At 35.0% G+C, this 13979-nt stretch overlaps 2 protein-coding genes across 5 annotated transcripts in view; one reads left to right on the top strand and one right to left on the bottom strand.

The window, feature by feature from the left end:
- cacna1bb (calcium channel, voltage-dependent, N type, alpha 1B subunit, b) overlaps nt 1–13979 on the top strand; it is a 170526-nt gene that overhangs the window by 73502 nt on the left and 83045 nt on the right. For all 4 annotated transcript variants that reach the window (XM_065244126.1, XM_065244125.1, XM_065244122.1 and 1 more), the window contains exon 6: nt 3727–3830. In XM_065244126.1, coding sequence (XP_065100198.1) covers nt 3727–3830 — 104 coding nt within the window. The remainder of the gene's footprint in view (nt 1–3726; nt 3831–13979) is intronic.
- Nucleotides 4132–11908, bottom strand: LOC135721696 (GTPase IMAP family member 8-like). Its single transcript, XM_065244127.2, has 7 exons — nt 11577–11908; nt 10956–11052; nt 10154–10861; nt 8804–9514; nt 8594–8712; nt 6319–6988; nt 4132–4782 (listed from the first exon to the last, which is right to left on the bottom strand). The coding sequence occupies exons 2-7, from the start codon at nt 11017–11019 to the stop codon at nt 4568–4570; spliced, it is 2487 nt and encodes an 828-aa protein (XP_065100199.1). The 5' UTR covers nt 11020–11052; nt 11577–11908; the 3' UTR covers nt 4132–4567.

Raw genomic sequence — 13979 nt, 5'->3', positions numbered from 1 at the left:
AAAAATTACTTTTATTTTTTAGAGTATGGGTGCGCGGGGCAAAAACTAACGCGGGGTTAGTTGTAACACGGACTGTTTACATTGTTGCACAAGGTTAGGTGTTGTGTTATTCCGGTATTTTTTTAAGCTGCCAAAAGACGATCTCCTGCAAATTTTTGGTAATGTAAAATGTTTTTCCAGAGAGTTATTGATGAACAAGTGTTTTGGTGGTGTAAGAAATGTTTTTCATCATATGTTTTTTTCGGTTTCTAATTTGGGTGTGTAAGATACCAAAACCAATTTTATGTCTTATTAATCAGTGTCTTGTTGACTTAAACATAGCATCATTTTGAAATATGTCTGCAGGTCTAAGCAACTTTTTTGGTGGGCTTGAAAATATTTTGACCCAGCGCTTACGATATGAAACCGCTAACGTTAGCGTAATTCTTATCGTTGTTTTAAATAGCCTACACACAAAAGATTGCTGGCTTCCAACAAAATAAATGTGCCTGTCTTATCAAAAATTGTGTGTCAAATTAATTGTTTGTTCATATCTTTAATATTGATTGAATAAGGTCACGTCAAAGATTGAAATCATAATGAAATGAATGGCTAAAATCAGACTTTGATGCTCATTATCTCAGAATTTGATTTTAAAACTTTAGTATGGTAATTACAGACTGGGTCACATATACATTTTTTTTTTCATATTTGTGATGCTTTTTCTCACATATTTAGACATTTGTATTAATTTATAATTGAACTATTGTTAGAAAAGGGCTGGATGAATGAATACAGTGTGGATACCCGTCTATTATAGACAGATATATAAACAATATCCACTACAAGTATATAGACAAAATAGTATTGAAATATTTGCCTGCAAACTTAATTTTTAGCAAGTGTTACAACTAACCCCCTGCCTGTTACAATTAACCCCACCTATGGGGTAAGTTGTAACGTTTGCACTTCTGTCACGTTTGGTGTAATTGTCCAAGAATGGTAAGTACTAGAAACAAACGTCAAATGTTAATTTGTAGCAGAGATGTGTGTGTTGCTTATGTAAAAATATAATGAATCAAACTCAAATATTTTTTGAATGATTGAGCCAAAACCAAAAAGCGTTAGGTTGTGCCTCGCTCTCCCCTAAATGTGCTTTGTGCTTTTTTAAATAGTTTTTATAATTTTTTATAATATTTATTTATTGTCATTGATCACAATGTGGTATAGGCCATAACAATATAATATTTTCTGTAACAGGTGTGTATAGAAAACAACTCTGTGTCGTTTTAACCCATAAATGATAACCCATAAGTGTGTTTTTAATAAAATACTAGTCTTGATTTGTGTTTATTCGGGATGTACTGTATAGATATCGAGCCAGTGAAATTGTACATTGTAATACTCGGCAGTGATAAATGACTCTGGCTTTCCAGGAAAATGCAATTCCCTAAGTATTTCCTAATCAGTGTAAGGGACAATAGACAGCCTCCTCTGGGTACAGAGCAGTTACTGGTTCACATGGATCTCTTTCCCATTGTCCCTCATGGGAGCTCATACAGTTCATGCTGGTCAGCTCACTGTTACTTAATTAGGAGTGAAATCCCTGCGTGTACTGTATATAGACTGAGACAGTGTAGTCTATACTGCAGTAATAAAAGACCTTCTCAAATGTTCTGCCTTTATCATTAATGTAATGGCAGAACAGATTGTGCTTCCAGAACGCTGCTTCACTGCCTGCTAAATGATGATGGTAAACAGCTACTTTAGTTTTATTTTGCGTTCAGTGCCGCGATTAATATAACATCCCAAGACTTTTAATTTATTAACAGGATTTTTTATTCAACTTTATTCAGGCAATACAATACTGTTCTTATTTTATCACTTCATGCTTAGCTATTACTTCATGCTCATTTTATGGCTTTATTCTCATCAAAAGCCTATTATGAGATAATTCTCAAAACACTATGACTTTATTCTGTTATATTATGACTCAGTTCTTTAAATCAATATTTAATGGGTTAATAAAAATGTCGTATTCTTCCCATTTATAGCCACAATTATTTTTAAGAGGAAGCGCATGCACGAGAAAGACATTGTGGGTGAAAATAGAGCAAAAAAAGACATTTGCTCTGTATCATCAGTCTCTGAGGCATCATATACTGTATGCACTTTTCTGAAAGGTCAGCAACTTAATTGTGCTGAATCCTAGGATATATAATTTTAACCTAATTTGATGGCAGCATCACATGTATTTCTTCACAGATAAGGCAATCCTATAATGCACTATGCTCTAAAAAATTATGGTGGATAACGCAATAAATCCATTTTGACTAATTTAGGTAAAAACGTGTTTTCTGTACCAAGAAAGTGACAAGATGAAAACCACAATTTTCTGTTACAAACTTTCACAAAGCATCTTTGGGTTATAATTACATTAAAAATGCAAATCCTTAATTTGATTTTCAAATATTTATTATAAAAACTGGGGTCAATGTGTTAGCATGACAGAAGCTTGATGCTGTCGGGAGAACAAGCAACAGTCAGCATTTTTCCGGCTCCCGAGTGCCTCTCACGTAAATTATTAGATGTTGATGGCTTACGTTTCTTCCTCGCCACAAAAAAACACCACAGGTTTATTAATGCCATCAAAGTATTATTTTGTTTTTGTTTGTTTGTTGATCACGAAGTACAAAATAGATGTGGAAAACTAGGATTCAGTGTGTATTCAGAGCACCGCCATTGTTGTTTACAATGCCTGCAATGGTGCGTTGTGATTTGTTGAGCAGATTTATTGCATTCTGCGTAAAAGGAGGCATGGCGTTTATTGCGTTTTAGGAAAAAAGGGAGAAAAGATGACAGAATAACACGGCGGATATTGTAGTAATGCATTTTTTTTTTAATGCCGTTTATCACGTATTAGAACCAAACTCTTCATTTATAGAAGAAATTGACAATATGATATCAAATGATATTTAAAAATTGGTGCTAAATAGTACTAAAAGCTCATAATCATAGGAGAATCATTTGTAGTGCTATATAGCACATATAAAGCACCTATGAAGAACCATACAGGGGTAAATAAAATGTATTGCATGTCTGATCTCCATGCACTTGCTTTAGTAGATTAGAGTTTATTAAGCAGCTTTAGTTCTTACCAGTATCTCAATTAAAGGCTTTTTTAAAGTGATACACAATCAATGGCATTAGCACCATCAGGGTCATTATTGAGGAGGCAAGATTGATCCACACATTTTGTCTTGAAAGGCTCCCATTGGGAGATGAATTAAGGAGCAGAAGCTTTAGAGCAAACGCGGGTGAGATTATTGCAGTCCTTCCTCTGAGAATCTGAGAAGCATGAGACTTAAGCAAAACAAGCAAGTTGCTCTCTTTTTAATCTTTTTGCTGTCCACAAGAAACAGTTGAGATTTTAAAAAGATCCCATCATTGTGTACAACAGGAGATGCACTTTTTGCAAAAACACTCCCTTATTCCAGTCAGGTTTCCCAAAATTTTTATTGCATTAGGATGCTGTTGTAAGCCTGAGGCTTTGCCTATGCAGTTTGCCTTACTGCATGTGGTAGTGGATTTTTAATGGCTTAATTACAGTAATTAATCTATTTAGTTGTGTTCCTCTAGGTGAGACAGATGCCCATTTTCATTATTCAAAAGAACATACATACATTATTGTATTTTTTATATGCTGAAATGAATGTAAGTTCACTCTCTGTATATCTGTATGTACAGACCAATGATGCCTCGGGGAACACCTGGAACTGGCTGTACTTCATCCCTCTCATCATCATCGGCTCCTTCTTCATGCTTAACCTCGTCCTGGGTGTCTTATCAGGGTAAGTTCTTATTTGATTTCTCTTTTTCTACCTTTTCCAGCTACCTCGCAGAGCCATTGACACTTTATGGATGAACAGTTGATGAGTCTTTCAGAAAATGTGTCTATTATTTAAGACATCAAACAAATATAAAACATTATGCAATCTGATAATTATTATATGTTTTATATTTGCCATGTGTCACAATTCTTAACTGGTGTTCACATAAACACACTAACACATACTGTACTTGTTCTTGTACAAAGTTTCAATTGATTGAATGTTTTGATCATGAAATCTAGATTTGCGTTTGTAAATAATAATTCTAGAAATTCAGCACATAATAGTGCATTTTCATAGTAACATTAAATTGAACTACAGTTTGCAATAATCTTACAGTACATGTTTGCTGTATATTGAAATATATTGTTTAATTTTTTATTCTGTCTATAAAGCATGACATTGTATATTTGTTTATAGTTATATCATTACTCAAACAATCTCAAATCACATTTACATTTATGCATTTAGCAGACACTTATCCAAAGCAACTCACATTAAAGATACACATTTTGAAGTACATTCATTCCCCAAACTACGGTAGGTATTCCATCCAAGTGTCCACATTTTTTGTTGTTGCATGGTAGTAATGAAGGCAGAACATTTGGCTCTATTACTAATTATACTACAAGCTTTAACTATGTTGTGTTACTGATATGGTTAAAAAATGTTCATGCCATGTGTTGGTAAATTAAATATTATAATGGTCTGGGCATGGGTGTCGGAACATCGTTTCTGTCAATTTCCTCATCCATCACTGTCAGATCTGCAGAACTTGTAATGCTCATGGTGTCATATCCAGATGATGCTTCGTGGTACCTGTACCTGGGATGCTGAAGCCATTCAGATACTTTTACAACAGAGTTGTAAACAGGGTATTCAAATATGTGGCTCTGAATTGACTCTCCACTTACTGGAAACAGAAAGAATGTTATTAGATTTATTTTGTTTACATAAGAAGAACTAAAATGCAAAACCCTCTTAAGTATGTCTGTCATGTTTTCTTGTAAATGATCTTCTTTATTAAACACTTAAAGGTCCCATATTTCAAAGCTTTCTAGAGTTTTATTTTAGGTTATGATGTCCTTAAAAATATATATTTGCAGCATAAGTACCACAAACAATCTCTTTATATTTTTTAGAAGCACTGCTAAGAACAGGTCGTTTTGGCATGTATTAAAGGGATAATTCGGCCAAAAATGATATTAAACCCATGATTTACTCACCCCGCAGCTGTCCGAGTTGCATATGTCCATCGTTTTTCAGACAAACACATTTTCTGATATTTTAGAAAATGTTTTAGATCTTAAATGTAATGTTACGGGGTCCACCCATAGTCCTTGACCTTCAAGTCCAAAAAAAGTGCGTCCATCCTTCACAAATTAAATCCAAACAGCTCCAGGATGATAAACAAAGGTCTTCTGAGGGTAATCCGTGCGGTGTTGTTGTAGAAATATCCATATTTAAAACTTTATTAACGAAAATAAATACCTTCCGGTATAGCGGTGCCATCTTAGTCGCGTCCACATTCAGGATGAGAGCTTACGGAGGCTACTCTGCTGCTGCTTTGTGCCCCCGCCCTCCGAATTTGTCATACGTCACTAAGAAAAGTGCGTACACTACGCTAATACTCTCTCCTGAATTGTTTGTCTGAAAAACGATGGACATATGCAACTCGGACAGCTTGGGGGTGAGTAAATCATGGGTTTAATATCATTTTTGGCCGAACTATCCCTTTAAGTAATATTCATGAGCCTCTCTTCTGATTGGCTTGTTGTTTTATAAGTGAAATACACTTATACCCTTACAATAAAAGTTAGTTTCTGTAAATGTTAGGTTAGTAAACCAATAGACACAGAGACTGTTCTGTAAGAACACAGACTAACAGGGCTGGTGTCTGTAACTTAGGAAAACAAACAACGTCTGATTTCCAACAGATTTCTATCAAAACTTGTGGCTACCAAAGACTGGAATGTTACAAAACAACACATAAGCATCAAGAAGGCTAAGGTCGAACGAATTGTTGAGGAATTTCTGAATTAATGAACATTAACCATTGGTCTCGTATATTAATGTTTTTAAAAAGCCTGTGCAATGATTTAGTCACCCCATCCATTGAACCAGCGTTTTTTCACATGGTGCGATATTCCTTGGGGGTTTGTTTGACTGTGAAATTATTGTTATGAAACTTACTTTATGGTACTTCGGGACCTCGGAAAACACCATGAAATTTCAGATTTAACAATATGCAAACTTTAAATGATTTTGCCAGCAAATCAGTATTTCTGAATGACCTGAGGCTGGGATTAAGCAGATTTTAAGCAAAAATATTTGATGATGAATGTAGCATTTGGTTATTCTGTCTAAATTTGTTTACAATAGAGAAGTACAGTTTGTAGGAAATAAGTTCATTTTTTAGTTAAACAAAAACTTCACATAAAATACTTACTACTAGGGATTGGCTTGTTAAAGCTTTGCTCCCTTCTGGGAGATGTCTTCTTGGATTTTTCCGCATCCAGATCAACCACTGCAGCCTCCAGCATCTTCTCAATAAGTTTATCTTCACGTTTTCTCCACTCCTCTTCAGTCAGTATTTTTGGTTCACTAAAAATTGTTGTTGTTGGTGGTTTTATTTTGTTGTTTTCAAGAGTAAAGTATTCACCTCTGTTTCTTGCCACCATCAGTTCAATCGTCTTGAGCAAATCCCTGACTTGAGATTTGTTACTCCAGTCATTCTCTATCACATGATATCTGTTTCCACACTTTCTTACTAACTCTTGCAGAGCTTCTCCTTCACATGCAATGTACTCCTCCACTGGTCTGTCTCTCAACCAGAATTGATCAATGAATACAATTATAGTATGTCTCCAGATACTTTCTCCAAAAAGGCTCATGAGCTCCTCCACTGTTTGTTGAGATTTTTTTGTGAAAGACTCACGCACAGGTAACACAAGAAGGAATGCATGTGGACCCGGAGAACAAACTGTCACACTGCGTAAAATTTCTTTTACATTTTCTGGAGTTGATGTTGACCAGCCTGGTGTGTCCACCACAGAGACTTGACATCCCTCAATTTTGCTCTGTTTCATCACACATTGCATTGTAGGTATTATGTAGTTCTGAACAGAAAGACAATGTTACAATCATAATGTGTAATCATCGGATGATTTTTTGATAAATTAACTGGCAATTCAAAGTAGCTAGTTTTTTGTTCATTTTGTATATTGGTACAGTTGTACAACTCTAGTCAGAGAATATCATGTGTACATCAGTATTCATGTTATATGCTGTATTTATGTACGTTTACTAAAATCAGATGTATTGGGGAGAGCGGGGCACAACCTAACGCTTGGTTTTGGCTCAATCATTAAAAAATATTTTATTTTAATGAATTATATTTTTACACAAGCAACACACATATCTCAGTTACAAATGAACATTTGAAGTTTGTTTCTAGTACTTACCATTCTTGGACTATTACACTAAACGTGACAGAAGTGCAAACGTTACAACTTACCCATAGGTGGGGTTCATTGTAACAAGCAGGGGGTTAGTTGTAACACTTGCTAAAAATTAAGTTTGCAGGCAAATATTTCAATACTATTTTGTCTATATACTTGAAGTGGATATTGTTTATATATCTGTCTATAATATCCAGCCCTTTTCTAACAATAGTTCAATTAAAAATGGATGCAAATGTCTAAATATGTGAGAAAAAGCAGCACAATTAAGCAAAAAATAAATATGTTTTTTATATATGTGACCCAGTCTGTAAAAAACATACTAAAGTCTCAAAATCAAATTCTGATATAAAGAAAATCAAAGTCTGATTTTAGCCATAATGATTTTAATCTTTGGCATGACCTCATTCAATCAATATTAAAGATATGAACAAAAATAAATTTAACACGATTTTTGATAAAAAAAGGCCCATTTATTTTGTTGGTAGTCAGCAATCATTTGTGTGTAGCCTATTTAAAACAAAGGCAAGAATAACGCTAATGTTAGCGGTTTTCATATCGTAAGTGCTGAGGGGTTAGTTGTAACACAGTGTTACAATTAACCCCGCTGGGTCAAAATATATTCAAGCCCACCAAAGAAGTTGCTAAGAGTTGCAGACATATTTCAAAATGATCCTATGTTTTAGTCAACAACACACTGATTAATATGACATAGCATTGATTTTGGTATCTTACACACCCAACTCAGAAACCAAAAAACATATGATGAAAAAATGTACCTATTGTACATGCCACCAAAACACTCGTTCATCAATAACTCTCTGGAAAAACATTATACATTTCCACAAATTTGTGGAAGATCATCTTTTGGCAGTGTGAAAAAAAAACTGGAAAAACAAATCCTTCAAACCTGTGCAACAATGTAAACGGTCCATGTTACAATTCACCCTCCGTTAATTTGTGCCCTGCGCACCCCTACTTCGTTTTTTAAAGATATAAGGAGCTCAGATGCAAAAGCTGCTAAATGCCTACTCAGTAATGATATTAAACAAATGCTCTTGGCATGTATTTAACGTTCATTAATTAATTTACATTTAAATCCACTTGATCCTGGCGTCAGATCATTCAGAAATACTGCATTGTTGGCAGAATCCATTAAGAGTCTGATAAACAATGCACATTTACAAGAAAACATGTCAGATGATTTTGCATCTGAGCTCTGTATATATTGGTACTGTACTGAAGTACTTTAAATTGAAATACCTCATCCAGTGTCCTCTCAAAACAATTTCTTTGCAGAATAATATTTCCCAACATACTTTTCCCAACTCCTTCTGCTCCAAGAAGAACTCCCCTCACATCTGAAAGATTGTAGTTCTTGTCTAGAATAAAGGAAGTAGTGACAGAATGAAAAATTAGCTGAAATAAATGATTCACTTTTAAATTTCATAATTGACATTGGCATTGCATTACCATTTAACAGTTCTTGAAGGATGTCTCTTTGTCTTCTTACTTTCATCATGTTTGTATTGGCTGTTTTCATCTTGAGGTCATACTCAATGGATGAATTTCTGTCTTTTTCTGGTAAAAATTGACAGCCGTTGTTCTCCATCACCATTTCCTCGATCTTCTCAAGGAGTTCAATGACTTGTGTGCTGTCATTGTGTTTTGTGCAGTCAAAAACATGATATCTGTTTCCACATTGCTCTATAAGCCACTGTAGATGCTCTCCTTCTGCCTCAATACGTTCCTCAATGGTTGTATCTCCAAGCCAATCTCCCCAAGTGAACAGCACGATTGTATGACTCCAGACGTTCTTTCCTAAAAGACTCATGTGTCCTTCAACAGCTGTTTGATAAGACTTCTTAAATGCTGTGTCAATAGGAACTGTTAACAGAATGGCATCTGGACCATGAGGGCATAGACATACACTGTGTTTTATCTCTAGTTTGTCCATCTCAGATGTCTTTTCAAGAGGTCTGTCAAGATGCCAGCCTGGAGTGTCAACCACTGTCAGCCATCTTCCATGTACTTCAGCACGAACGACTTCACAGCGAACTGTTGTTCTGTAAGCACCAGTTTTAAAAACTTCTGCGCCCAGAATGACATTACCTGCAGAGCTGCATGAAAACCAACCTGCTCCAAGTATCACAATCCCAATATCCATTAGATGTTGTTGCTTGTCTATTCAGGAAAAAAAGTCAGGTGTTACTGTTGACCACTCAACTCAAGTTTTTCACGTCAATTACTTTCACAACATTTTACATGGTTAGCAGACATTGGCGGCCGGTTACTTCTTTTTTCGAGGGCGCTCGATGCGAAGTTCATCACAACATGTATGTACCCCGTCATGTGTGTGGTTTGTAATTTCAAAATATGTGTTCTGCGCATTTAGAGATCCTGTGTGCATCACTTGTCTTGTCAAAATAAGTGCCTGCTGCAGATGCGTCTAAAGGGTTTATGATAAAAGAAACGCTTGCGTTTGCCAGATACTCGCATAATCTCATGTGTTATCAGAGTTTACTGTTAAGGGAGTGTCTTGCGTGTATTTTGTGAACGTGAGCGCCTCTTTTATCATAAACGGTTTTGACGCGTGTGCAGCAGGCACTTATTTTGACGAAACACGTGATGCACATGGTTCACATGACGCAACAAACACATATTTTGAAAACACAAGCAACACACATGACACTCCGAACACATATTTTGAACTTGCGCCCCTCGGATGAGCAGTCATGAGCCGCCACTGTTGACGGCCTCTTTCCAGGTACAACATGAGCAGACACGTTTTTTATCACTGGTGTTATGCATTGGATATTTTACCTTTTATCTGTGCTTGGAGTTTCTCTCTTTGTTCCTTTACTGCCAGAAGTCTCTGTTTGACTTTTTCTTCTATTACATTCACTCTTTCATTCCATACAGAGACACTTCTGATGATGTCAAAGTACTTGCCACCGTTTAGAGCCACCATTCTTTCAATCTTCTCCAGCAGTGAGATCACTTGATAGTTGTCCTTGTTTTTAATACTCAGAACATGATATCTGTCCTGACACTTCCTGAGAAGCGATTGAAAGTCTGTCCATTTTTTAAAACTGGTCAATGTTCTGTAATTATCATTTGCATCAACGGAGGTGAATAATATAATAGTGTGACTCCAGACATTTTTGAAGAAATACTCTAGATGTTTCTCTATTGCATACACTAGAGGAATTGAAGCATCTAAAGGAAGGAGCAGAAGGAAGGCGTGAGGTCCAGGAGGACATAGTGTCGGGCTTTTCATAATTTCCAGTCTATCAAACTCAGGAATAGTTTCCACAGTGTAATGCCACCACCAGCTTGGTGTATCAACCACAGTCACATGTCTTTCATGTACATCTCCTGAAGCTTGAACAGATCGTGCCGTTCTTCTGTCAGCATCAAAAGCATTTCTTCCCAGAATGATGTTGCCTGCTGAACTTTTTCCACTTCCTCGCTTTGTTCGCAGCTCTCGACACCCGATCATTACCATTCTTATATCAGATAGTTTTTTGTCTTAAACAAGTCAAATTTGTTTAGTCAGCAAGTTACTTCTAAATACAATATTTGTTAGATGTAATTGCAAACATAAAAACATTTGTAAACTTACAGAAACCGTATGTTGAATTTCTTCCCAACACCCCAGTGTTTTGTCCTGTCCAGTATATTGACATGTTTCTTCTTGTTTTACTTGTATCTTCAAAATACTGAAAGTGATTGAATTGTAAGTAATGCTGGTGTTTTATTATTACAATTTTTTTAAATGTCTTATAGTGTATACTGTAAATAATATTAACAATCATATGAATAAATTGGCATCATGGAGCAAAGGCCAATGGTGCACATTGTTATAAAACCCAGAAATAGTACTGAAAACCAAAGTAGAGAAGTAAAAAAAATATTAAAATAAATATACAGTACATTTAACACCAGACAAAGACTAAGAAAATAACTTTTATTATAATCAGGTGAGTACAGTAGAAGTTAGCAAATCTTTGATAATGATAGTTTGATGAAGTGTTTTAGTTGTACTGTAAATTACTTTTACTTTATTTCTGTACAAAATGTTTTGTAAACCATAGCTTCTGCAAACAAAGTATCTGTCAAATTCTAAATATTATGTAAACTTATAAATACAGTATATAATTGTCTTAAACCCAAACCCAAGTCCCGCCATTTACTGTAAATTAAAGTTAAATTCATAATTTATAAAAAGTCATAATTTACTCACCCTTATGTTTTTTGAAAGCCACAACTTAATATTTGTGAAACAGAAAAGGAGCTAAATATTTTTAAAAAATGATCAGAGCTCTCAAACATCATGTCCCATTTAGATATTAACTGAAAATCTATTTTTCTACTGTAGGACTGTGTGCAACATGATCTGACATGAACCTCAAACAAAAAAAACTATTTGGCATGTGGAAACTTCTATGCAATTCATGTTGATTCTTGTTTGTTTTTCAACTCCTTTGGCTACTCGATTATGCTGTTTTTCATTTACATGAGCCACAGTTTAGTTGTATTTTTGCCTTAAACACATTATAATTGTTTGTTGAGAGTGCATGTAGACATGGCCATTGTATGTTTCAGCTTTATACAGATAGTGACTGAGAGAAGATACAAAAAAACTATATAGGCATAAAAATAATGATGATTGAAGATATCATTTTAGAGAGCGGTTTGACAAAATATTATGAACCAGTGATTAAAGGTAACCCCAGTGATGTGGCCGGTAACACTTTACAAAAAGGCTGTATTAGTAAACATTAGTAAATGCATTAATTAACATGAACAAAAAAAATGAACAATATAGTTTTTCAGCATTTATTAATCTTTGTTAATGTTGGTCAATAGTCCCTTTCACACATACAGTCTTTACTGGTAATTTACTGGTAAATTGCAGTTAACATGTCATGTGTGAACAGAACCTTTCCGGTAAATCAGTGCTCCCAATTTACCAGTAAGACAGGTTGTAATATTACCAGTAGTTTACTGGTATGCGCTATGTGTGATCGAAAAATATAGGATTACCGGCATTTAAAATGGACGGCGTCAGACCGCGCTGACAGATCGGGCCAATCAGAACGTTTTTAAACAGATGATGCGTTTACCACCGCACTGTTTACGTTCGTTTCCACACCCATGCTGCTTAAAAGTCGAGCACAACTGAAGTTAACATCCACATTTCTTCAAAGTTGTTTAAAACAGCTTACCATATATTTGCCAAATTGCCGACGTCCTTAGCACACCCTCGGTGAAGCCTAATGTGCAAACACAGGTTCCGTGTGATGCCGCCTAACGCAATGTTGTTTGGTCACGAGCAACTTCGCGACCGTTTGCCACAGATGTGAAAACAACAAAATACGGACCGACGATATTAAGTCATAACCCACCATTGTGTACAAATATGACATGGAGATCGCGACCGCGCGCCACATTTAACTTATGCTTTCTCTCCGAGTTTATCGGTATTTTGATACTAATGTGTGAATTATGTCTTACTGGTAAAAAGACGGAACGTCACTGCCTGTGTGAACAGCACATTTTTGTATTTACTGGTAAATTCATTCTGGTAAATTCATGGTAATTTACTAGAATTACTGTGTGAAAGAGGCTAGTGTCAATTCAGTTATTAATGTTAGTTTATGGTGCATTAACTAATGTTAACAGTTATGACGCTTGATTTTATAAATGTATTAGTAAATGCAAAAATTAACATGAAAAAAAAATTTTGCCTAATAAATGCCATAGAAGTGTTGTTCAATGGTAGTTCATGTCAGCTAATGCATTAACTAATTGTTAAATACAACCATATTGTAAATTTAAAAAAAAAAAAATTCAATTTTTTTCTTCAATACTGATCATAACTGTTTTAAGTATGTTACATTAAAATGTAGATTGGTCTAAATTACATAAAAATAGATTTTTTGATTGACCAAGAAATGCTTCTTTATTTACAAAGTCAAGGGGCATTTGCAGCTTAAGTACTATTCGGATTTCGATCAGTTTTAGGGAGGTGGGGTAAAGCAATTTTTATCATAGCTTCATAGTGATTTTAGTCCTGTCTGAATGCTCCATGTCAGTAATTATTACGAACAATGTCAGTAAAGATTACGGGCGACTTTTACCTAAAGGTCCGGACAAATTGCCTTAGGTAATACTAATCGAGTGCGAATAGACCAGCTGTAAATGTACACGTAAATTGCATAATTTCCTGTTAATTTGTGGGTTTCTTTTCAATTAAAAGCGCTTAAAGAAGCATTTACTTGTGTTCTAGATGGAAAAACAAGTGAGTGGCAAGTCAGTTCCTGAATAACACGACACAAACTTAAAAAAAAGTCAAATTTCTCAGAGGCACGGAACTGTTTCTGAAACTGACGTTCAGAGGTGTAAAGTACTTGAGTAATTTTACTTGATTACTGTACTTAAGTATTATTTTGGGGGATTTTTACTTTACTTGAGTACAATTTAAAATCAGTACTTTTACTTTTACTTCATTACATTTTTTAAGAAAAAAAAGTACTTTTTACTCCTTACAGTTTTATTTACAGTCAAAAAGTACTTATTTTTTTAGAGATCACTTTATTCTATTTTCCCTTATTCTTACCAAACCAATTGAATTGTGCTGACG

This window comes from Paramisgurnus dabryanus, chromosome 18 (assembly GCF_030506205.2).
Source record: "Paramisgurnus dabryanus chromosome 18, PD_genome_1.1, whole genome shotgun sequence".
Taxonomy (NCBI): Eukaryota; Metazoa; Chordata; class Actinopteri; order Cypriniformes; family Cobitidae; genus Paramisgurnus; species Paramisgurnus dabryanus.
This window is presented reverse-complemented; position numbering and strand designations above follow the sequence as displayed.

What these genes read in the sequence shown, in the direction of transcription:
- LOC135721696 (XM_065244127.2), bottom strand. Translation starts at nt 11,019, where the DNA reads ATGTCAATATACTGGACAGGACAAAACACTGGGGTGTTGGGAAGAAAT. An exon ending in AAATTCAACATACGGTTTCT is followed by an intron (nt 10,862 to 10,955) that starts GTAAGTTTACAA and finishes GACTTGTTTAAG; the next exon opens with ACAAAAAACTATCTGATATA. An exon ending in CCTTCAAGAACTGTTAAATG is followed by an intron (nt 8,713 to 8,803) that starts GTAATGCAATGC and finishes CCTTTATTCTAG; the next exon opens with ACAAGAACTACAATCTTTCA.